Consider the following 22,506-nt stretch of genomic DNA (forward strand, 5'->3'; position numbering starts at 1 on the left):
CAAATATGTATAATTTAAAAAAAATTACTTACAGAGTAAAGCTTGTCCTACACAGTCCTGTCACTTCCAGGGCAGGGACAACACGGGTTAAACACAGAAGGGGGGTGGCATCACGGTCTGGGATGGCAATTCAAATGTGCAGGAACATAAGAAGGTGCAGAGAGTGGTGGACTCTGCCCAATACACCACGGGCACAACAGACAGATTCCTCAACAGTTAACCCTAAAACAAATGGCCAGAGGGTGCAGATAGGATAACGAGGCAGGCTGATGTCCCTCAGTCAGTGGATTGTCTGTTGCCCCAGGTAGAGTAAAGCTCGCCCTGCACTGCCCTGTCAAATATCCCCAAGGCAGGCACAATGCAGGTTAGATACGGAGTGAAGTTACGGCACAGGTGAGATGCAAAGTATAGCTCCCTCTGCTCTGTAGCATTAAGCATTTTTAAAACATGTAGCCTGAGGAAGTGTTATGAGTGAGAAAACAGATTCGATGGGTCTCGAAAGCAAGGACTCTGAACACAGTCTGACAGTAAATGATTTTATTTACAAAAGACGAGTGTGGGAAAATAGTAACGGGAATAACACGTGCGCACGGTTTATAGCGAGTGTGGGAAAATCACACTAGGGATAAAATTCACACACACGCACACACAACACGAACTAGGTACTTACAATCAGGGAAAAACAATACGATACCTGCCACCCCTTGACTCAGTACAGGCACGGCTCTATGCTACTAGGGACACTAACTAAAACGCTCCCAACCCTTTAACAGTGCATACCTCGGCCTGGAATGAAGCAGGGTGGTCCCTCGAAGATGGCAAAGGGAGCAAGCTGAGCACACGTGGCGCCCTTTATAGTGCTGGGGGGGGAGGGGGGGGGTCCAGCCCAGGTAATTTACAGGGGGCCAATGGCTCAGCGCCAGCAAGGACTAATCGATTACAAAGGCCAATGACCCAAGGCCGAGGACAAAGGTACTTAAAGGGGCCAATGGTCGGGTGTGTGCTGATGGGTGGGGCGGGGCCAAACCTTGATTGGCAGTGGTGTCTTCCGACCAGGTGGTGGGCAGTGCTGTCACGTGACAGCCACAACCCTCCATAATACAAGAAGGATTCCTCATTATTGCTTTTATTTGCAGTATTTTTGTAATTTATATACTTTTCTGGCTTTGCCCTGTACTGCTGCTGCAAAACAACACATTTCACATCATCCGTCAGTGATGATACACAGGGGTGCAGATCAGGTGGAGTCATGATGTCTGCACCACACACTCTGATTTCTCAACACCCACACTTTGTTTGCCCACAGAACCAACAGTCAGTGATCAGCAGCTCCTCCGAAGACCTGGATCCCATGCGCTCTTCGCTCAGCCACTTCTTCCCCTTCACCTCGTCGCCCCAGTTCCTGGAGCCGGTGGTCAGCCCGGCTCGGAGCATGCATGGGACGGCTAGCCGGACCACCAGCAGCATCATCTCCAGCAGCGCTCCTGGGGAGAGCCGCCCACCCCCGCACACTGGCGGCACTGCCGGTGGAGCAGCTCCCAGCAACATACTGGACGTCATCTCCTTGGACTAAGAAGACACAAAAAAAAACCAACAGTGAGCGAGCACACCAAATCGAAGCAGGAACGCGGTCGGATTTGTAAAGAGCCCACAGATCTGGACAGCAATTCCCGGGAGAGCACACCACTCCGGTTTCACTCGGTTACCAGATCAGTAAACTCTGGGGCACCAGCCTTCTGCCCATAGCCAGGTAAAAAATACCATTGATAAACGTTGGTCTGGACCCATACTTCAGAACTCGCTCTTTCCCCACCACCCCTGCTACTTACCCAGTGAGAGGAATAGGCAGATCAGCCACACAGTTGGCCTCGGTCTGCCCTGAACTGACCGTGCCCCACTGGGAGTTGGGTATGATCTCTGCATGTGCGATTTGAGGTTCTGAAGGATAACACAGGTGACTGTGAGTGAACTGAAGACACATTTGTCTGTGTCTAAAAGCAGTGTCAGGCAGTTGTTTGCAGCACAGAAAGAGACTGTACCACAGGGAACAGAGCTCGAAGGTTGCTGTGATCCACCCCACTTACACCAGGAGAGTTTGACACCGCAAGTCCCCACACGAAGAGAAGCAGAACCTTCTTGCAGTTCCCGTCCAGTTGGAGGGGAGGTATAACCCTGATTATAAGCCCCTGGAGATGCCAGGAAGAATCCCAGCTGGAGTTTAGGGAGAGATTCCTGAATAATCCCAGTAGGAGGAGGCGCTGTCATGTTTTTAAATGCAACCTTGTGTATATTTTCAATGTTAATTTTTCCCCCTTTTATAAAACAAGTTACGTAAGGGAACTTTCTGTACAGAGAAAGCAAATGATCTATTTTCAGTCAAGGATATTTTGTAAATATTATAGAAAAGTATTTTAAAAACAAAATTTCCAAAGACTATCTTTTAGCAGGACAAGCTAAGCAAGGCTGAAGCTCAATTGTGCCTATCACATGCAGGTACCTCTATCTGTACATATAACCGCATAGTCTTCATTGAGTATATCCCCAACAAAGGGACACCAACTGATGCAGATCGTAGACACCAGAGTTAAAAGCTGTGGGTTAAAGCACCCAAGAGGTTAAGGACGGGCTACTCCGTCACGCATGAGGCAGGTGCTGTAGATGTGGCAGTGGTGTCAACTTTTGGAATTGTGTATCAACCCAGTTATCGCAATTAAAGGACAAGAAAACTAACAGGCTGCTGCTGTTACTCTGTCAAAATTTGATGCGGATGTTGTCCTGCACTGGTGACAGGAGGCAGAGGGTTTAAAATTCATACTGAGCTTGGGTGTACATCCAATCTACTAATTGCAGGACATCAGCCTGCATTGTTATCCCATCCGCACCCTCTGGCCATTTATTATAGGGTTAACTGTTGAGGAATCTGTCTGTTGTGTCTCAGTGCATGGCTGTACTGTTGATGCTAGCAAGCAGGACATGTTCTGTCTGCTCAAAGGGTTTGAGCGTGGCTGGCAACATGCTATATGATTCTGATTTTCCTCAGACTTGTACAGCATAGGAACAGGCCCTTCAGCCCACTGAGTCTGTGCCAACCAGTCTGATTATTTTCCCCACAATCCCCTCAGATTCTACCACTCCAGGGGCCATTTACAGTGCCCAACTCTTTAGGATGTGGGAATTGGAGCACTGGTGGCAGGGGGACCCACCCAGTGACACGGAGAACATGGAAACTCCACACTGCTGTCACCCAAGGTCAGGATCATACTGGAACAACTCAGTGGGTCAGGCAGCATCTACAGAGGGAAATGGACAGTCGACATGTCTGGAGTGCAGATGAAGGTCTCGACTTGACATGTCGACTGTCCATTTTCCTCCTCTGGCAGTTTGTTTAGTTGTTCCAGATTCCAGCATCTGTAGTCTTCAGTCCAAACTAGAACTACAAGGCAGCTGCTCTACCAGACTTCAGCTCATTGAAGGCTGGATCCCTGGGTCAAGATTTTTCCCCTCCCCCATGCCTGAAGTCATTTATTGGCACAAATTATTGTCTGCAATAAGTTACTGGAAGGCTGGACAACATGTTAAGAGACATTTTTTTATTAAGCTGGTAAATCGGGCTTGTCTTCCCAGTCACCGGGCTGCCCCTTGCCCCAGCACAGATCTGTCAGATTCGCAGGGGGGAAAATTGAGCCGGTCTCGGACGCAGTGACCTCTGGCTCACCGTTTCGGTGGGACCTCCTTTTCGATCCGGGTTGTGGCAATGTAGGACTCCAACATAAATATAGTCTCGTCCACCTGATTCTCACTCGAATCCAACCTGCAGAAAGAGTTGGGAGGGTCAGTACCACCCTTTTGATCACATTGAGATTTAATTCACCCTGCCCTGTAAAAGACCATTTTCTCTGCAGATGCCAGGGTTCAGAACTCAACCCAGTGTCCAGATCGGAAGAACATAGTGAGTGAAAGCTCTACCATACGAACAGGCTTTTGGGAGACCAGCAGGATGGATTTGCTGGCTGCTGCAGGCACTTTCTACTGGGTGCCTTCTCTCCCCAGCAAGCAGCAACGATCAGGGGGCTGGGTTGAATTGAGCAGAGCAGGGAATGCTGAGCACACTCAGTCGCTCACTATTCTGTCATAAGTCTCCCGCACATCATTTTCATTCATTGCTGCCTTGACAAACTGTTCTCAGGAGGGAAATTCTGTCATAACCTGGGAGCTTCCAGTAATGTCCATCTTAATCCCACTCCCCCCTTCTAATAGTTTATCCAGTTCCTCTAATGTTTTCACTGCCCACCAAGACTCTTTACCCTTCGGTCCCAAACACTACCTGACTGCTGGGACAACCGTCTCAACACCGGGCATCTCCCACTGTCCCATGACTTCCCTCCCACCACTACCGATGGAATGCATCTCCCTGGTCAGACCCTCCTTGCACGGCGATGGCCGGGTCATGTCCTCACATGTTGACGTTGTGTTTGAGCGTCTCCAGTTGCTGCTGCTCAGGAGCGGTGATCATCTCCTCTATCTCCTGCAGCTGCAGCTCCTCTGCCCCCGTGGCCTGCATTGACGCCATGATGGCCTCTATTCGCTGGGACTTCTCCAGCAGACGCCTGGAAGGAGAGATTGAAATCAATGCCTGGCAAACAACCAGCATGGAGAGGCCATTCTGCATGTTATCTTGATACATGCTCCAATCTGTCGAAGCAAATTTTGAGTCCGTGCACTTGATGCTGATATGAGCTTTGGATCATACGTTTATGCCACTATGAAGGCCACCCATTTCCACCCCTACAACACTGCCCAGTGATCTCTTTATTAATCCCGGACAACTATTCCAATATTTTTCTGGCTAGCCTTCCTTGTTCTGCTCTCTGCTGCCCCTTATCCTAACTCCCATTCAGTAATGTAGCGGTTAGCGTAACGCTATTACAGCGCCAGTGACCCGGGTTCAATTCCTGCTGCTGTCTGTAAGGAGTTTGTACATTCTCCCTGTGTCTGCATGGGTTTCCTCCGGGTGCTCCGGTTTCCTCCCACGTTCCAAAGACGTATGGGTTAGGAAGTTGTGGGCGTGCTATGTTGGTGCCAGAAGTGTGGCGACACTTAGAACCATAGGACAGACAGTACAGCACAGCACAATACAGGTCCATCGGCCCACGATGTTGTGTCGACCTTTAAACCTTGCCTAAGACTATCTAACCCCTTCCTCCCACATATCCCTCTATTTTAAATTCCTCCATATGCTTATCCAGTAATCTCTTGAACTTGACCAACGTACCTGCCTCCACCACCGCCCCAGGCAGCGCATTCCACGCCCCAACCACTCTGGGTGAAAAACCCTCCTGATATCTCACTTGAACTTCCCACCCATTACTTTAAATCCATGCCCTCTTGTGTTGAGCACTGGTGCCCCGGGAAAGAGGCGCTGGCTGTCTTCTTGCAGGCTGTCCCCAGAACACTCTAAGCAAAAGATGCACTTCACTGTGTGTTTCAATGTACACGTGACTAATAAAGAGACCTTATCTTTCCCCTGCTTCAACATCTAAAGTTTTAAATTTCTCACCCTTCTATTCAATTCTCTCCCTCTCCTGATCTTTGTGCTCCTCCAATTCTAGTCTCTTGATTATCCCAGATCTCCATCACTGCAGTTGCTGGCTGCAACCAGCAATTCGTTGTGTAAATAGTCTGCATAGGTGGACACGTGCTGTTTCCAGCAGCTGAGGATTGGAGCCTTAGATACCAGATTAAAATATAACAGAAAATGAAGCCTCCAGTATTCACTCCTTGGTTTGTGTCTGGGAGAGGAAACGTTAATGCTTCCCGGCGGGTTGTTGCCAAGACCAACATTTATTGACAATCCCCAGTTGCCCTAGAGAAGCTGGTGGTGAAGCACTGCAGACCTTCTGGTGAAGGTATTCCCAGAGTACATTTCAGGGAGTTCCAGGATTTAGAGGATGCAGCTTCAATGTTTCAACAATTAGACTGAATCAGGGAAAGAGGGCGAGCTAAGTGTCATTGGAACTATTAGGACTGGCCAAGGGAAAATGGAACAGACAAAATGCTGGAGGAACTCGTCAGGTCTGGCACCTCCAGTCCAGTTGAAGGATCTTGACCCGAAACATCAACTGTCCATTTCCCTCCACAGGTGCTGTCTGACTCAGTGTTCCTCCAGCGTCTTCAGTCTCCTATGACTCCCTCTAAACCTTTCTACATGTCTTTTGAACATTGTAATTGTACCTGTCTCTCCCACATGCCCACCACTTTCTGTGTGAAAGAACTTGCCCCTCAGGTCCCTTTTTAAATCGTTCCCCTCTTCACCTTATGCTCTCTGGTTTTGGACTCCCCTCCCTTGGGAAAAAGACTGACCATCCACCTCACCCATTCCCCTCATGATTTTATAAACCTCAGCCCTCTACACTCCATGGAAGATCAAGTCCCAGCCTATCCAGCCTCTTCTCATAACTCAAGCCTTCCAGTCCCGGTAAGATCCTCGTGACTGCAACTGCTGGAATCTGGAGAAAACAAAAACAAGCCGCCGAAGTAACTGAGCAGGTCGGGCAGCATCTGTGGAGGCGAAGGGGGTGGTTGACGTTTGGGGTCTAGACCCTGCATCAAGACTCAATGAGATCTACCCGTCCAAAGACGAGATGGAATATCGCCCCCATCGTGTTGACTGATTTGATACGTTCCTACTTCCCATTGTCAAATGTTAGAACACAGAACAGCACAGCACGGGACAGGCCATTCAGCCCACGATGTTGTGCCTATCTTGATGCCAATTTATACTAAATATCCTCCTGTGTGCATCATCCATATTCCTCCATTCCCTTCGTATTCATGTGTCTATCTAAAAGTCTTGAACCCCACCAAACTGCCTGCTTCCACTACTACCCCTGGTAACCCATTCCAGGCACCCACCACTCTCTGCGTAAAAAAAAATTGCCCCTCATGTCGCCTTTAAACTTTTCCCCCCATCTACCCTTAAAAGCATGTCCTCTGGTGTTCGACATTTCTCCCCTGGGGAAAAGATTCTGACTACTCCTCTCATAATTTTACAAACCTCAGCCTCTGACGCTCCAGGGAGAACAACCCAAGTTTGTCCAACCTCTCCTCATAGCTCATACCCTCTAATCTGGGCAGCATCCTGGTGAACCTCTTCTGCACAGTCTTGCAATCTAGTCCATCAAAAACACAGGCACCAGGTTCTGATTTTACCCGCTCTCCAGCCCTCTACCTGCAACTGGGATCCCAACCCAACCCGGGTCGAAGAAGACCGATGTCCTTCTCACACTTACTTGTTCTCTCGAGTTTCATGCTCCCGTCGATCGATCAGGTTAACCACAGTCTGAAATAAAATGTCTAAAATCAGTCCAGCGCGAAGCAGAGACACAAGTGATACCCGCCTTCCCCTGCGCCGGTGGAGAGAGAGGAGGTCAAAATTTCAGATAAAGTATCTCACACACACAAACCCAGGGGTGCAGAGGAGATTTACCAGGATGCTGCCTGGTTTAGAGAGCATGCATTATGAGGAGAGACTAAGGGAGCTAGGGCTTTACTGTTTGGAGAGAAGGAGGATGAGAGGAAACATGATAGAGGTGTACAAAATATTAAGAGGAATAGATAGAGTGGACAGCCAGCGCCTCTTTCCCAGGGCACCAATGCTCAATACCAGAGGGCATGGCTTTAAAGCAATGGGTGGGGAGATATCAGAGGGAGGTTTTTTTTACCCAGAGAGTGGTTGGGGCATGGAATGTGCTGCCTGGGGCGGTGGTGGAGGCAGGTACATTGGTCAAATTCAAGAGATTGCTAGATAAGCATATGGAGGAATTTAAAATAGAGGGATATGTGGGAGGAAGGGGTTAGATAGTCTTAGGTGAGGTTTAAAGGTCAGCACAACATTGTGGGCCGAAGGGCCTGTATTGTGCTATAAAGACGCTGGAATCTAACTGAGGGTTGGGGCTTTATGTACAGAATGACAGCCACAGTGAGGGAATTAAAAGGGTTTTTCACAGCTCCAGCAACCTGAGTTCGATCCCAAGCTCCGGCGCTGTGCGCGTGGCCATGTGGGTTTCCCCCGGATGCTCCGGTTCCCTCCAACTGGTGGGTTAATTGACCGCTGTAAATTGTAGGAAGCGGAGGAATGAAAAAGGGAGGAGTATTTGTGAGAGAAGTCGGAGGGCTATAGAGCAATAAGATGAGAGGGATGCGATTGCTTCCCATTGCCTAAATGGGCTGAGCGGCCTCCTCAGAGTCAGAGAGGGATACAGCACGTAACGAGGCCATTCTTCCCACTGTCAGCTTCCCCCTTTGTTTCTACACAAATCTTACCCTCACCCATTCACTCTCCCCACAGTCCCATCAACACCCCCCCCCCCCCCCCACCCACGCACTAGGGGGGCAACTTACAGCGGGCGATTAACCCACCAACCCCGCACGTTGTTGGGACGTGGGAGGGAACCAGAGCACCCGGGGGAAACCCACGCGGTCACAGGGAGAGCGTGCAAACTCCGCACACGCGCGCATGCACACACACACAGCAGCAGATGTCAGGATCGAACCCGGTTCTCTGGGGCTGAGGCGGCAGCTCTCAGTGTTGTCAGAGGGCAGCTGAAGTGCTTCACCCAGAGAGCAATCAGAGCCCGGAACTCACTGCCCGCATCAGAATAGCGCCTGGATTAGGCGCAACTACGGGGCCGAGCAGCGAGGGAGACGCTGTGGGATCAGTCTGAGAGCACTTTCCCAGCTGGAATAGACACAACGGACCGAGTGGTCTCCTCCCGCGACAACAAGAGAGCCCAGCGTCGCGCGGCTGCGGTTACCTTGTAACAGCGCTGTAATATCATGCGTGCTGTTGCCTGGAAGTTGACGGTGTACAGATAGAAGGTTCTGGAAGGTGCGTGGTCCGGTGTTTTGGGGATTTCCTGCAGGGAGAAAGGGAACACCGGATCAGGGCTGGGAGGTGTCTGGGGAACGGGCTCAGCGGTACTGGGGCTGGATGGAAGGCCAGCACTGGGGGCAGGGCAAGTGTAGGTGTTGCAAGATGGTGGGGGGGGGGGGGGGGGAGAGGGACGATGGGGCAGAAGGCGGAGGGAGGGAGGAGTGACGTGAAACCCTACCTGAAGGGAGATGAAGTTCTCCGACAACATCCGGTACATCATCTCCTTCGCCTCCTTGGCCGGGATCATGGCGAAGTCCTCCACCTGTTTCTGCTCCAGGTGCCGCTTCCGGAGCAGGAGCCGGAAAATCCGTGCCGACCGCGAGCCGAACCTGAGCCAGGAACACCGTGCCCACGCCGTTAGCCGCAACGTCCGCTGGCCATCTCCGGCCTCCCCTGCGGCAGGCAGTTCGCTCAGGGAGACCCCTCTGGTCAAAGCCACAACCTTCAACCAGCCCGGCTCCCCGTGGCTTTATGAACCTCCGTAATTCTTTCCCGTCTCACCTTAAACCTGTGCCCTCGAGTTCTGGACTCCCCTACCCTGGGAAAAAGACTGTGGCCATCCACTTTATCTATGCCCCTCACGATTTTATGTACAAGGTCACCCCCTCAAACAGTCCTTATAACCCAAGCCCTCCAGTCCCGGTAACATCCTGGCTAAGCTTTTCTGCACCTTTTCCAGCTTAAAAACATCCTTCCTATAGCTGGGCGACCGGAACTGCACACAATACTCCAAGTGCGGTCTCACCAACGTCTCATACAGCCGTAACGTGACGTCCCAACTCCTGTTGTCTTGACCGACGAAGGCCAGCGTGCCAAACGCCTCCCTCACCATCTTCAGGGGCCTCTGCACCCGTATCCCTAGGTCTCTCCGTTCCACAACAGATATAAAGAGATTTTAACACCCGAGTCCTCTCTTACCCGGGAACACATCTTAAGTGAGGTACCCATGGATAAAGCCAACAATCCCAAGTCCTTAACAACTCGACATGCTACTGCCTAATTTGTGGCACCCCTAGGTCCCTCTTTAAGACGGGAGGGAACCTCATACAGCTTATTTTGCCTCCTCATTCTCCCCACTGAAAAGTATTCACAGTTTATTAAACACCTTTCAGCCAAGTGCTTCGTACAGCAGTGTCCAGTTGTAGCCTTTTATTCTCTTCCCTGCTTAGTATGTTTTTGAGGACGTGTGATCAAAATCCAACACAGAGAACCTACAGCACAATTCAGGCCCTTCGGCCCACAAAGCTGTGCCGAACATGTCCCTACCTTAGAAATTACTAGGCCTACCCATGTACCTATCCAACAGTCTCTTAAAAGATCCTATCGTATCCGCCTCCACCACCACCACCGTTGCCGGCAGCCCATTCCACACACTCACCACTGAGTAAAAAACTTACCCCTGACATCTCCTCTGTACCTACCCCCCAGCACCTTAAACCTGTGTCCTCGTGGCCACCATTTCAGCCCTGGGGAAAAGCCTCTGACTATCCACACGATCAATGCCTCTCATCATAATATACACCTCTATCAGGTCCCCCCTCATCCTCCGTCGCTCCAAGGAGAAAAGGCAGAGTTCCCTCAACCTGCTTTCATAAGGCATGCTCCGCATTCCAGGCAGCATCCTTGTAAATCTCCTCTGCACCCTTTCTATGGCTTCCACATCCTTCCTGTAGTGAGGCGACCAGAACTGAGCACAGTACTCCAAGTGGGGTCTAACCAGGGTCCTATATAGCTGCAACATTATGCCTTGTAAAATCTTTAACCAAAAAAAAGCCATGGTTTTATCGCTGAATAGCAACCTCCCTCCAGCATGGGAAACGAATATTCACGCTTGCCCATTGGTCCCTGGCACGGACACTCCCAGTGTATACTCTGCTGAGATCCCAAAGGGACAGGACAGGGTGGGTGTCGAGATGTTTCCACTTGTGGGAGGGTCTCAACCGAGGGGACGTTGTCTTAAACGACCAGCCCTAAAATCTTGTACAACAGACAAGCTGCTGGAGGAACTCAGCGGGTCAGGCAGCATTTGTGTGGGGGGTGGTAATGGACAGTCGACGTTTCGGGTTGAGACCCTTCCTCCGGACTGCGTGACCCCCGAGCTCGTGACTGAGGTGGGTGGGAACTCATCGCAGAGGGCGGCGAATCCCTGGAATTCTCGACCATGGAGACTGGATCACTGTGCGTATTTAAAGAGGTAGACAAAGGTCAGGGAACTGAGGCCAAGCAGGCACAGAGGAGGTAGATCACCCATGGTCATGCGGGGCAGGTCTGTTAATACCCCCCTTCCCACCCCCATTTTGGCCTCAGGACCCCAAGATTACAGACGCATAACTGGTTCATCGCCTCATGTCATAACAGTAACCAGAGCCAGGGACCTTGGTCGGGATAGCAGAGTTCAAAGGGGCCGAGTGGTCTCTCTCTCTCTCTCTCTCTCTCTCTCTCTCTCACACACACACACGCACTTACCGCTCCTGCACAACTGATTCCACCGTAGCACAGGCCAGAGATGCAAGGGCCCGATGGAGGTCAGAGAGGGGTAGCCGTCAAGGAATGTTCTGCCTCAGCACACACACCGCAGGCTGTTCACGGGTATGGTCACTGCCCCTCGGGTGCCTCGCGAGGGAGATGTCCAGGCACCAACCAGTGTCTCCCAGTCCCCTCCCACGGGGAAGTATCTGTACACTGAACTGTCCCTCTCTCTGAGGGGGAGATCTGTACACTGACCGGTCTCTCAGTCCCTCTCTCTCAGGGGTTATCTGTACACTGACCGGTGTCTCTCAGTCCCTCTCTCTCAGGGGGAGATCTGTACACTGACCGGTGTCTCTCAGTCCCTCTCTCTCAGGGGGAGATCTGTACACTGACGTGTCCCCCAGTCCCTCTCAGGGGGAGATCTGTACACTGACCAGTGTGTCTCAGTCCCTCTCTCAGGGGGAGATCTGTACACTGACTGGTGTCTCTCAGTCCCTCTCTCTCAGGGGGAGATCTGTACACTGACCAGTGTGTCTCAGTCCCTCTCTCAGGGGGAGATCTGTACACTGACCGGTGTCTCTCAGTCCCTCTCTCTCAGGGGGAGATCTGTACACTGACTGGTGTCTCTCAGTCCCTCTCTCGGGGGGAGATCTGTACACTGACGTGTCCCCCAGTCCCTCTCAGGGGGAGATCTGTACACTGACGTGTCCCCCAGTCCCTCTCGGGGGGAGATCTGTACACTGACGTGTCCCCCAGTCCCTCTCAGGGGGAGATCTGTACACTGACCAGTGTGTCTCAGTCCCTCTCTCGGGGGGAGATCTGTACACTGACTGGTGTCCCCCTGTCCCTCTCTAAGGGCTGATTTAACTCTCTCAGTCACCACCCTCATTCAGAAACATTTCCAAGTAGCCGTGGGTTTGAACAGCTTCTCTGGGTAAAGGTGTCTGCGAGGCTGCAGAGGGAGCAGGCTTCCTCGACCAGAATCCGCGACGTTATCAGAAAGGATACTGATCACGAACATCCCACCACCGCTGTCCCCGGTTTTCCCGACGAACTCCATCTGCAACAAAGGCGGAGAGGTCGCGACGGATCCTCGGAGGACGGGAAAAACCCGGATACGGGCGCGGGAACTGGGACAGCCCCGGGAGCAGGCACACCCCAGCCTGGCCTCACTCCCCAATCAGCCGCGTGTCCAGGTCTGGTTCCGTGGGACGGTCAGCCCCGGGAGCGCAAGGAAAAGGGGCGGGAGGGAGGCCATTCGGCCCCTCAAGTCTGCTGCATGTCCTGCCCAATAAAATCATGGGCGCCTCAATTAACCTCAACTGCCCGCCTCAACCTTGAATGGACGGTGACCATCTCCACTGGGGCAGAGATTCCATATGTTAGAGATTCATACAGCACAGGAACAGACCCTTCTGCCCATCGTGTCCATTCCAACCATCCAGAGACCATCTATACTAATCCCATTTACCAGCACTTGATCTGTGTCCTTCTCTGCCCCGGGATTCAAAGGCTCGTCCATAGAACACAGAACAGTACAGCACAATACAGACCCTTCGGCCCACAATGTTGTGCCGACCTTTAAACCTCGCCTAAGACTTTCTAACCCCCTCCTCCCACATATCCCTCTGTTTTAAATTCCTCCATATGCTTATCGGGACCCTGCATCATCAGGAACGGAACACGCACAGGCAGACCTGCAGTTTAAATTGGCATCACGGTCAGCACCAACATTGTGGGCCGAAGGTCCTGCCCCTGTGCTACACTGCTCCGCATCAGAGGGTGGGGAACTTCCGGAAGTCGCTTCCATAGAGGCCAAGTTTCTGAACGTTTTCTCAGGAGCAGGTAGGTAGATTCCTGGAAGCATCAAGGGGTGTGGAGAGAGAGTGGGAACGTGGCACTTTCCAGTGGCAGGGGAGCAGTCATTGTTGACCACAATGGTGGAGCCGGCTCCAAGACCCAAGGGTTTCCTCCTGCAGCGAGTCCCTGTGTCACAGCGATGCCCGGCACCCACTCCCACCCCCACCAGCAGCAGTCCCGCTGGTGTATCACACTGACACGTCCCAACTGCGACGAGGTGGGGCTCCTGAGCCGTTGACTGCTCTGACAGAAGGGGCGGTTGGCACTGCGGACACCGTGTACCGACACAGAGCAGCCCGTCGTCACCCCTTGGAGCAGCCCTGTCACTCTCCAACAGAGGGAACGGTTTGAAATACTCACTGGATCGTCACTCAGCAGCGTGAGGTATTGGTCCAGCACCTGTTTGGAGAGGTTGTATCCGGCAGGAAAAGCTCGGAATATCTACCGGAAAAAGAGAATTCAGTGTAAGAAGGACGAGGGGGTTCAAACTCTGTATCTGACACCTGCCCCAGGAGTGTGTGATGGGACGGTGCGGAGGGAGCTTCACTCCATGAGCTGCCCATGAAGCAGCCAATTCCTCTCCTAAACTGTATGTTCATTTGACATCCATTTTGGGAAGTCCTTTCATGTAACGTCTGTGCCAACACAGTAGTTGATGTGGTTAACACAAAATAGTGGGAGCTTCACTTTGTATCTAACTCACATTGCCTTTTCTTGAGTGTCTATGATGGGATGGTGTTGGGGCCCTTCAACTTGTGTCTGACCCTGGGAGTGTGTGACGGGTCGGTGCGGAGGGAGCTTCACCGTGTCTGACCCCGGGAGTGTGTGATGGGACGGTGCGGAGGGAGCTTCACTCCATAAGCTGCCCACTTCCCACGAGACGCCCACCAGCGAGTGACCGACTCATTGACACCCAGCGGTGCACCAGTGCTCTATCCCGAACCGAACCTCATTGGACGAGAGCGGCTGCGTGTGAGAGGAGTGGGAGGACGTGGTGACCTCGCTCATCCTCAGCATGGTCCGGACTATTTCGCTGCTGGTCTGTGGGGAACAGAAACATGGCAAGTATCACCTTCACCCTGCAGTCATTTCACTGTCCTGCTGCACTCTGCTCTCAGACAGGACTGAGACACACCTGAGTCGAACAGCCCAGCAACTCAAAAGTGGGGAGGAGTGGGAGATGGAGTCCCTACCAGTAATGAGCATGGGATGGGGGTGGGGGTGGGGTCTAAAGGGTCACAAGGTAACCATAGAAAGCATCCTATCTGGATGTATCACGGCTTGGTACGGCAACTGCCCAGGACCGCAAGAAACTGCAGAGAATCGTGGACACAGCCCAGCGCGTCACGGACACCAGCCTCCCCTCCTTGGACTCTGTCTGTACCTCTCGCTGTCTTGGTGAAGCAGCCAGCATAATCAAAGACCCCACCCACCCGGGTCATTCTCTCTTCTCTCCTCTTCCATTGGGTAGAAGATACAGGAGCCTGAGGGCACGTACCACCAGACTTAAGGACAGCTTCTACCCCACTGTGATAAGACTATTGAACGGTTCCCTTATACGATGAGATGGACTCTGACCTCACGATCTACCTTGTTGTGACCTTGCACCTTATTGCACTGCACTTTCTCTGTAGCTGTGACACTTTACTCTGTACTGTTATTGGTTTTACCTGTACTACATCAATGCACTCTGTACTAACTCAATGTAACTGCACTGTGTAATGAATTGACCTGTATGAACGGTTTGCAATGACAAGTTTTTCACTGTACCTGGGACAAGTGATAATAATAAACCTATACCAATACCTGGGTCGGATGGCCCCAAGTTTTCCGACCACAATCCCAAGGGTTATAAAGTTACACAGCACGGAAGAAGGCCCTTCGGCCCAACTCCCCCATGCTGACCAAGTTGCCTTATCTGAGCTCACCCCATTTGTTTGCATTTGGCCCGTATCCCTCTCAACCTTCCCCGTGTTCCTATCCGAATGCCTTTTAAATGCAATTGTTCCCGCCTCTACCACTTCCTCGGGCAGCTCGATCCATGCCCCCACTACCCTCCGCGTGAAGAAGTTGCCCCTCAGGTCCCCTTTAATTCTTAAACCCACGCCCTCTGGCTTTGGACTCCTGGGGGCAAAAGACTGCAACTCTTCACCTTATCTGTGCCCCTCGTGATTTTATAAACCTCAGTAAGGGCACCCCTCGCTCCGCTCCCAGCCTGTCCAGTCCCTCCTCGGAACTCGAGCCCTCCAGTCCCGGTAACACCCTGTTGCCCCCTCTCCAGTTTAATGACAGTCAGAGATCAGCAGAGGTATCGAGCCCTCAACCTGTACAATTAGGGTCCCCTTCCCCTCTCCCCACCACTTCCCGACCCATCCAGTGAACCCTCCCCACGAGGATCTCGATCCAATGGGAAGCAAAATCCCCACAGCGTCTGAACCAATCAGGCGAGTCTGGCGCCCGTGACTGGCCCCCAAGCCTCTTTACCCCATGATTCTCTGCATTGGTACCTCTCCATCCCGACAGCTCAAGTGACCAAGCCGGCGAGATCCCAGGAAAAGGAAACTTGGCGTGTCCCTGTTGACTCTCACCAATTTTTACCGATGCACCACAGAAAGCATCCTATCCGGGTGCATCACGGCTTGGTACGGCAACTGCTCTGCCCGGGACCGCAAGAAACCGCAGAGAGTTGTGGACACAGCCCAGCGCATCACGGAAACCAGCCTCCCCTCCGTGTCTATACTTCCCGCTGCCTCAGGAAAGCAGCCGACATAATCAAAGACCCCACCCACCCCGGACATTCTCTTGTCTCCCCTCTCCCTTTTCACTAATTTTCAAATTAGTACAAAATGATATATATAACATTAGTAACATATAACATTAGAGAGATCAGGTTCGCAATCTTAACAGTTAATTTCTATATAAAATCACAAGAAGTAAAAAAAACTAATCTGGACCTCCCGCTCTCTTATTAAGTGAACAAATACACTGTACTCAAGGGTTATTGAAAGGGATCTGAAAAAGGTCAGCTTATATCATTTGGAAATACTGAATAAATGGCCTCCAAACCTCAAATTTAAGCAAAGGATCAACAGCCCCACTCCTGATTTTTTTCTAAGTTTAAACATGTTATAGTCTGAGAAAACCACTGAAAAGTGATGAGAGGGATTGGATCCTTCCATTCGAACAAAATGGATCGCTTGGCCGTTAATGTGACAAAGGCAATCGCGCGATAAGCAGAAGCAGATAAATGGCCAGATTCCACCATTGGTAACCCAAAAATTGCAGTGATAGGGGGAGGTTGTAAATCAATGTTCAACACAGGTGAAATAATGTTAAAAATGTCTTTCCAATATTTTTCCAAAAGGGGACAGGACCAAAACATGTGTCAGGGAAGCCACCTTCGAATTACATCCGTCACATATAGGATTTACATGGTGATAAAAACGGGCTGACTTGTCCTTGGACATATGGGTCCTGTGAACCACCTTAAACTGCCAACAAAATCAAAGACTGCAGCCAACATAAAGACCCCACCCACCCCGGACATTCTCTCTTTCTCCCCCCTCCCATCGGGCAGAAGATACAAAAGCCTGAAAGCACGTACCACCAGGCTCAAGGGTGGCTCCTATCCCGCTGTTATAAGACTATTGAACGGACCTCTTGCATGAAAAAGAACTCCCGATCTCCCAATCTACCTCGTCGTGGCCCTTGCACTTTATTTCTCTGACTGCACTGCACTTTCTCTGGAACCGTAACACTTTATTCTGCGTTGTTTCCCTTTTGTACTGCCTCGATGTAATTATGTACGGAATGATCCGTCTGGATGGCACGCAGACAAAAGTTTTTCACCGCATCTCGGTACATGTGACAATAATTAACCAATTCCCACCAGTTCGCTGGGAGAGATTCCCGAAGGAGGCAACATTTAGCTGTGAGACAAAACCCAGTGGTGAGAGTGATGTGTGCTCAGGCGGGGGGTGCCAGGCAGCGTGTGGCGCTCCAGGAACCAAGCGGTGCTGCGTACCTGGTCAAGTTTGCTGCCGACAGCGGCCACGATGGCCTGGTCGCGGAAGTGCTGATGGAAGCGGTCGAAGTTCACCTGCCAGTAAACGCCATCGTCGGGGGGAGGCTGCGGGCGGGAAAGGTGGAGCTTAAGACGCAGGGTAACTCAGTAACATGCGCGCGCGGTCCCTCTCTCCATGAACACTGTCCGTCCCCCAAACGTTCCGCATCCACTCCTCAACACCCCCCCCCACCAGCGTCCCTCCCTCCCCACCACCCTCCTCCCTCTCAGGGTACCACAGTACAGGGGGGAGGGGTGACGACCTCCTTCACCTCTGACTGGCTGCCTAGCCCTCACCTCCTGCTCCCCTCGGTCGTGCTTCCAGCGTTTCGCCCGGGGCTCCCCGCCGTCTCCCGACGACCGCCGTCTGCGCTTGCCCTGACCTGAGGAAGAATGGTCACCCCACAGCCAAACAAAAAGAGAGGCGGCGTTAGTAAACCCTCGGGAGGTCAGAGCCCGCTGCTCCCGGGCAGTGACCGAGAGGCTGGCCCGGATATAGGGAGCTACCTCCTGATCTTTAAGTGGCACATCAGGTAGAGCCGCTGCCTCACAGCCCCAGAGACCTGGGTTCGATTCCCACTTCCACTGCTGGGGGAGTGCGCTTGTCTCCGTGTGTGTACATGCGTGTCTGTGTGCGTGCGGACGTTTGACTCCGTGTGCGTGCACGTGGGTGTGTCTGTGCGCGCATGTGTGTCTGCTTCCCCCGGGGTCTCCGGTTCCCTCCCACATCCCAACGATGTGTGGGGTCAGTGGGTTAATCGTCCGTTATAAATCGCCCCCCGTGTGTGGATGAGGGGTGGAATCTGGGAGGAGTTGACGGGAATGTGGGGAGAATGAAATGGGGTGGGTGTGAATGGCCGGCACGGACTCAGTGGGCTGAAGGGCCAGACTCCTATTTCACCTCTGATTTCTGTGCACAATTTGCAGCTTGAGACACAAGCACACGCGTCTCCCCAGAGAGCTGCCGGCATCAGACGTGGAGCCCGATCAACGCTGGGACGGGGGGAATGGGAGGGGAACAGTCACCGGGCGGGACCTCACCGATCAGCCCGAGGTCGGGCACAGTGTACATCTCCTTCTCGTCCGTGACCAGCGTGGGAGCGGCAGGGGGGCGGGAGCCCTCGGCCGGAAGCGACTCGGGAACGGTGCCGCACTTCTGCAGGAAGTGCGTCTCCACCAGCCGGATGAAGGTGTTGGAGGCTTCACTGTACTCCAGACTCTGGTTGTCTGTGCCGGGGGGGAGGGGGGTGGGGAGTGAGGGGGAGGGGGAGGGAAGAGGGGGAGGGGGGAGAGGAAAGGGGGTGGGTGGGGGGGTGAGGGGAGAGGGAGGGAGAGAGGGAGGACCGTGATGTCCATGAGCCAGGCACACAACCCACAACCCTCCCTCCTTCCTGCCTCTGCCCCTGGGCTCACTCTCCCCGCACCCCGCCCCCGCCGAAATCCCCTCCCAACGCACACCACCCCCTGCCCGTCCCTCTGCGCCAGCGTTTGCTGACCCCACCCCCTCTCCCCCGCACAGACACACCCTCCAGCCCCAGCCTCGCCACCCCTGCAACCCCTGCACTCCCTCACCCTCCCTCCATACACATCCTCCCCCGTACCCACCTCAATCCGCACCCACGCCTCTCTCCCTCCGCCCCCTCACTCCTCCCCTTGCCCCCATCCCTCCCCCTGCCCTGCGACCCCCACCATCCCTCCACCCCCACTCCTGCCCTCCCTCCACACCCTCCAACCCCTCAGCCCCCTTCCCTCCGCCCCCTCACCCCCCCCTCCACCCCCTCAGCCGCCCCCTCACCCTCCATGGTCTCGGTCAGCCTGTTGGCCACCTTCTTCACCACGGCGCTCATGGTCATCTTGCCGTTCTGGAGCAGCTCCTCGATGATGAGTTCGCCCGTGTCGCCGTACAGGGTCTTGGCGGAGTAGATGTAGCGGGGGTAGCGCAGGATGCGCAGGACGTGGGCGCCGTGCAGCTCGTACTCCACAAAGCCCCGCTTGTGCAGGTGGTAGGTGGCGAAGTTGTGGTGGATGAGGACACACAGGGCCTTCTTCACCTGGGGCCGACCACAGCGCCGTCACCACCAGCAGGCGCACACCGCGGGCAGGCGCGCGCGCACCCCGTTGCCACAGCGCACACCGACCGGCGCGCATGCACACAGGCACAGGCGCGCGCGCACCCCGTCGCCCACAGCGCACACCGACCGGCACGCGTGCACGCGGCAGACGCACACCAGCCGGCACGCGTGCACACCGGTGCAGGAGTGCGCGCACCCATCGCCCACAGCGCACCACACACACACACTTCCTCACAAGTGTCGACAGAGGTGACGGCAATCCCCCCACCCCCGCCCCCAACTTCCCCTTCCCTCCCACTCCCCACGAGTGACTACACCTTCCCCCCACCGCCACACAGACACACCAGCAACAGGGGAGCGGAAGGGAGGGGGAGGGAGGGGAGTAGGGGAGGGGGAGGGAGGGGAGTAGGGGGGAGGGAGGGAGGGGAGTAGGGGGGAGGGAGGGAGGGGAGTAGGGGGGAGGGAGGGAGGGGAGTAGGGGGGAGGGAGGGAGGGGGAGAGGGAGGGAGGGGTAGGGGGAAGGGAGGGAGGGGTGGGGGGAGGGAGGGAGGGGAGTGGGGAGTGGGATGAGGAGGAGTGGGATGGGGAGGAGTGGGATGGGGGGGAGGAGTGGGATGGGGGGGGAGTGGCTGGGAGGGGGGAAATGGACCATCCCCCAACATCACCCACACGGATCCAGCCCCACAGACGGGTACCTGGTCGACGGGGGTGCCGGTGTCCGTGGCGATCAGGCGCAGGGGCTGGCAGCCGGTGTGGATGAGGTGCGTGCCGACGGTGGACACGATCTGGCCGTAGTGCGCCAGCAGCAGGTGGGAGCAGATCTGCGCTTCGAGGTGAGTCATCGCCGGTGGTGGCTCCCGCGCCCGGCCCCACTCTATGGATTCAACCGAAACACCGTCAGCTCTCGGGGCTGCTGTGGGCGGCAAACCCGGCAACGGGATCAGCTGTACGTGGAGCTCAGTGGGTGGGGACAGCACCCGTGGGTGCAGGGTTGGCCGGGTGGGGACAGGACCCTCGGGCTGAGGCTCCAACACAGAGGAAGGAAGTATTGTTCGACCCAACGAAACGTTTCCTCACTCCCTCCCCCCAATCCTCACCCCCCACTCCCCTCACCCTCACACTCTCCCTCCCTCACACCCTCCACCCCACCCTCACACCTTCCCTCCCACACACACACCCACACTCACTCCCTCACAACATCTGTCCCTCACACCCTACCCTCCTTCCCCTCCCTCACTCCCACCCCCCTCCCCCCCTCCCCCTCCTCCTCCCTCTCCCCCTCCTCCTCCCCCTCCCTCCCTCCTCCTCCCTCCTCCCCCCTCCCTCCCCCCCTCCTCCCCCCTCCCTCCCCCCTCCCTCTCCCCCCCTCCTCCCCCTCCCTCTCCCTACCAACCCCCTCCCTCCCCCTCCCTCTCCCCCCTCCCTCCCCCTCCCCTCCCCCCCCCTCCCCCTCCCCCCCCTCTCCCCTCCCCATCCCCTCCCCCCCCCTCCCCTCCCCCCCCCTCTCCTCCCTCCCCCCCCTCCTCCTCCCCCCCTCCCCTCCCCTCCCCCCTCCCCCCTCCCCCCCCTCCCCTCCCCCCCCCCCCCCCTCCCCTCCCCTCCCCTCTCCCCCCCTCCCCTCCCCCCTCCCCTCTCCCCCCCTCCCCTCCCCCCTCCCCTCTCCCCCCCTCCCCTCCCCCCTCCCCCTCTCCCCCCCTCCCCTCTCCCTCCCTCCCCCCCCTCCCCTCTCCCTCCCTCCCCCCCCTCCCCTCTCCCTCCCTCCCCCCCCTCCCCTCTCCCTCCCCCCCCTCCCCTCTCCCCCCTCCCCCCCTCCCCTCTCCCCCCTCCCCCCCCTCCCCTCTCCCCCCCTCCCCCCCCTCCCCTCTCCCCCCCTCCCCCCCCCTCCCCTCCCCCCCCCTCCCCCCCCTCCCCTCCCCCCCCCTCCCCCCCCTCCCCTCCCCCCCCCTCCCCCCCCCTCCCTCCCCCCCCTCCCCCCCCCTCCCTCCCCCCCCTCCCCCCCCCTCCCTCCCCCCCCCTCCCCCCCCTCCCTCTCCCCCCCTCCCCCCCCCTCCCTCCCCCCCCTCCCCCCCCCCCCCTCCCCCCCCTCCCTCCCCCCCCCTCCCCCCCCCTCCCTCCCCCCCTCCCCTCCCCCTCCCTCCCCCCCCTCCCTCCCCCTCCCTCCCCCCCCCTCCCCTCTCCCTCCCCCCCCCTCCCCTCTCCCTCCCCCCCCTCCCCTCTCCCTCCCCCCCCCTCCCCTCTCCCTCCCCCCCCTCCCCTCTCCCTCCCCCCCCTCCCCTCTCCCTCCCCCCCCCTCCCCTCACCCTCCCCCCCCCTCCCCTCTCCCTCCCCCCCCCTCCCCTCTCCCCTCCCCCCCCCTCCCCTCCCCTCTCCCTCCCCCCCCTCCCCTCTCCCTCCCCCCCCTCCCCTCTCCCTCCCCCCCCCTCCTCCCTCCCTCCCCCTCCCCTCTCCCTCCCCCTCCCCTCTCCCTCCTTCCCCCTCCCTCCCCCTCCCCTCTCTCCCTCCCTCTCCCCCCCTCCCCTCTCCCTCCCTCCCCTCCCCTCTCCCTCCCTCCCCCTCCCCTCTCCCTCCCTCCCCCCCCTCCCCTCTCCCTCCCTCCCCCCCCCTCTCCCTCCCTCCCCCCCCTCTCCCTCCCTCCCCCCCCTCCCCTCTCCCTCCCTCCCCCCCCCTCCCCTCTCCCTCCCTCCCCCCCCTCCCCTCTCCCTCCCTCCCCCCCCCTCCCCTCTCCCTCCCTCCCCCCCCCCTCCCTCCTCCCCCCCTCCCCCTCCCCTCCCTCCTCCCCCCCCTCCCCCTCCCTCCTCCCCCCCTCGCCCTCCCCTCCCCCCTCCCTCCTCCCCCCCTCCCCCTCCCTCCTCCCCCCTCCCCCTCCCTCCTCCCCCCCTCCCTCTCCCCCCCTCCCCCCCTCCTCTCCCCCTCCTCTCCCCCTCCTCCCCCCCCCCTCCCCTCCTCCCCCCCCCCTCCCCTCCTCCCCTCCGGTACAAACCCCTCACTCCTGTCGGGACAGCCGGTGTGTGACACCCTTCACCCTCCGACTCCTCACTTCCGGCCGGTCCCCCCGCCCCCTGCCCCGCACAAAGATGGCGCCGCCCCGCACCCCCGCCGCCGCCGCCGAC

At 56.1% G+C, this 22,506-nt stretch overlaps 2 protein-coding genes across 3 annotated transcripts in view; one reads left to right on the forward strand and one right to left on the reverse strand.

Moving 5' to 3' along the window:
* Nucleotides 1–2,766, forward strand: part of LOC127587349 (E3 SUMO-protein ligase PIAS3-like) — a 23,318-nt gene extending 20,552 nt beyond the window's left edge. The window contains exon 14 of the mRNA XM_052045613.1: nucleotides 1,307–2,766. Coding sequence (XP_051901573.1) covers nucleotides 1,307–1,573 — 267 coding nt within the window. The 3' untranslated portion in view covers nucleotides 1,574–2,766. The remainder of the gene's footprint in view (nucleotides 1–1,306) is intronic.
* polr3c (polymerase (RNA) III (DNA directed) polypeptide C) lies at nucleotides 1,417–22,489 on the reverse strand. 2 transcript variants are annotated; one of them, XM_052045623.1, is made up of 16 exons: nucleotides 22,377–22,489; nucleotides 20,092–20,270; nucleotides 19,120–19,375; nucleotides 18,366–18,551; nucleotides 17,622–17,707; nucleotides 17,286–17,390; nucleotides 14,210–14,302; nucleotides 13,622–13,702; nucleotides 12,410–12,461; nucleotides 11,399–11,459; nucleotides 9,111–9,261; nucleotides 8,814–8,915; nucleotides 7,290–7,339; nucleotides 4,458–4,607; nucleotides 3,716–3,811; nucleotides 1,417–1,569 (listed from the first exon to the last, which is right to left on the reverse strand). In XM_052045623.1, the coding sequence occupies exons 2-16, from the start codon at nucleotides 20,236–20,238 to the stop codon at nucleotides 1,557–1,559; spliced, it is 1,629 nt and encodes a 542-aa protein (XP_051901583.1). In that variant the 5' UTR covers nucleotides 20,239–20,270; nucleotides 22,377–22,489; the 3' UTR covers nucleotides 1,417–1,556. The 2 variants fall into 2 exon arrangements, with proteins under 2 accessions (XP_051901583.1, XP_051901582.1); XM_052045622.1 differs by having other exon boundaries at nucleotides 20,092–20,309; nucleotides 22,377–22,428.
* Between the last annotated feature and the right edge of the window lie 17 nt (nucleotides 22,490–22,506).

Source organism: Pristis pectinata, chromosome 40 (assembly GCF_009764475.1).
Source record: "Pristis pectinata isolate sPriPec2 chromosome 40, sPriPec2.1.pri, whole genome shotgun sequence".
NCBI lineage: Eukaryota > Metazoa > Chordata > Chondrichthyes > Rhinopristiformes > Pristidae > Pristis > Pristis pectinata.

Coding starts and splice junctions, on each gene's coding strand:
- polr3c (XM_052045623.1), bottom strand. CDS start 20,238: ATGACTCACCTCGAAGCGCAGATCTGCTCCCACCTGCTGCTGGCGCAC. Junction 17,391..17,621: donor ACGACCGAGGGGAGCAGGAG/GTGAGGGCTAGG, acceptor TCCCGCCCGCAG/CCTCCCCCCGACGATGGCGT. Junction 11,460..12,409: donor TGGTGGGATGTTCGTGATCA/GTATCCTTTCTG, acceptor TACCCCTCTCTG/ACCTCCATCGGGCCCTTGCA.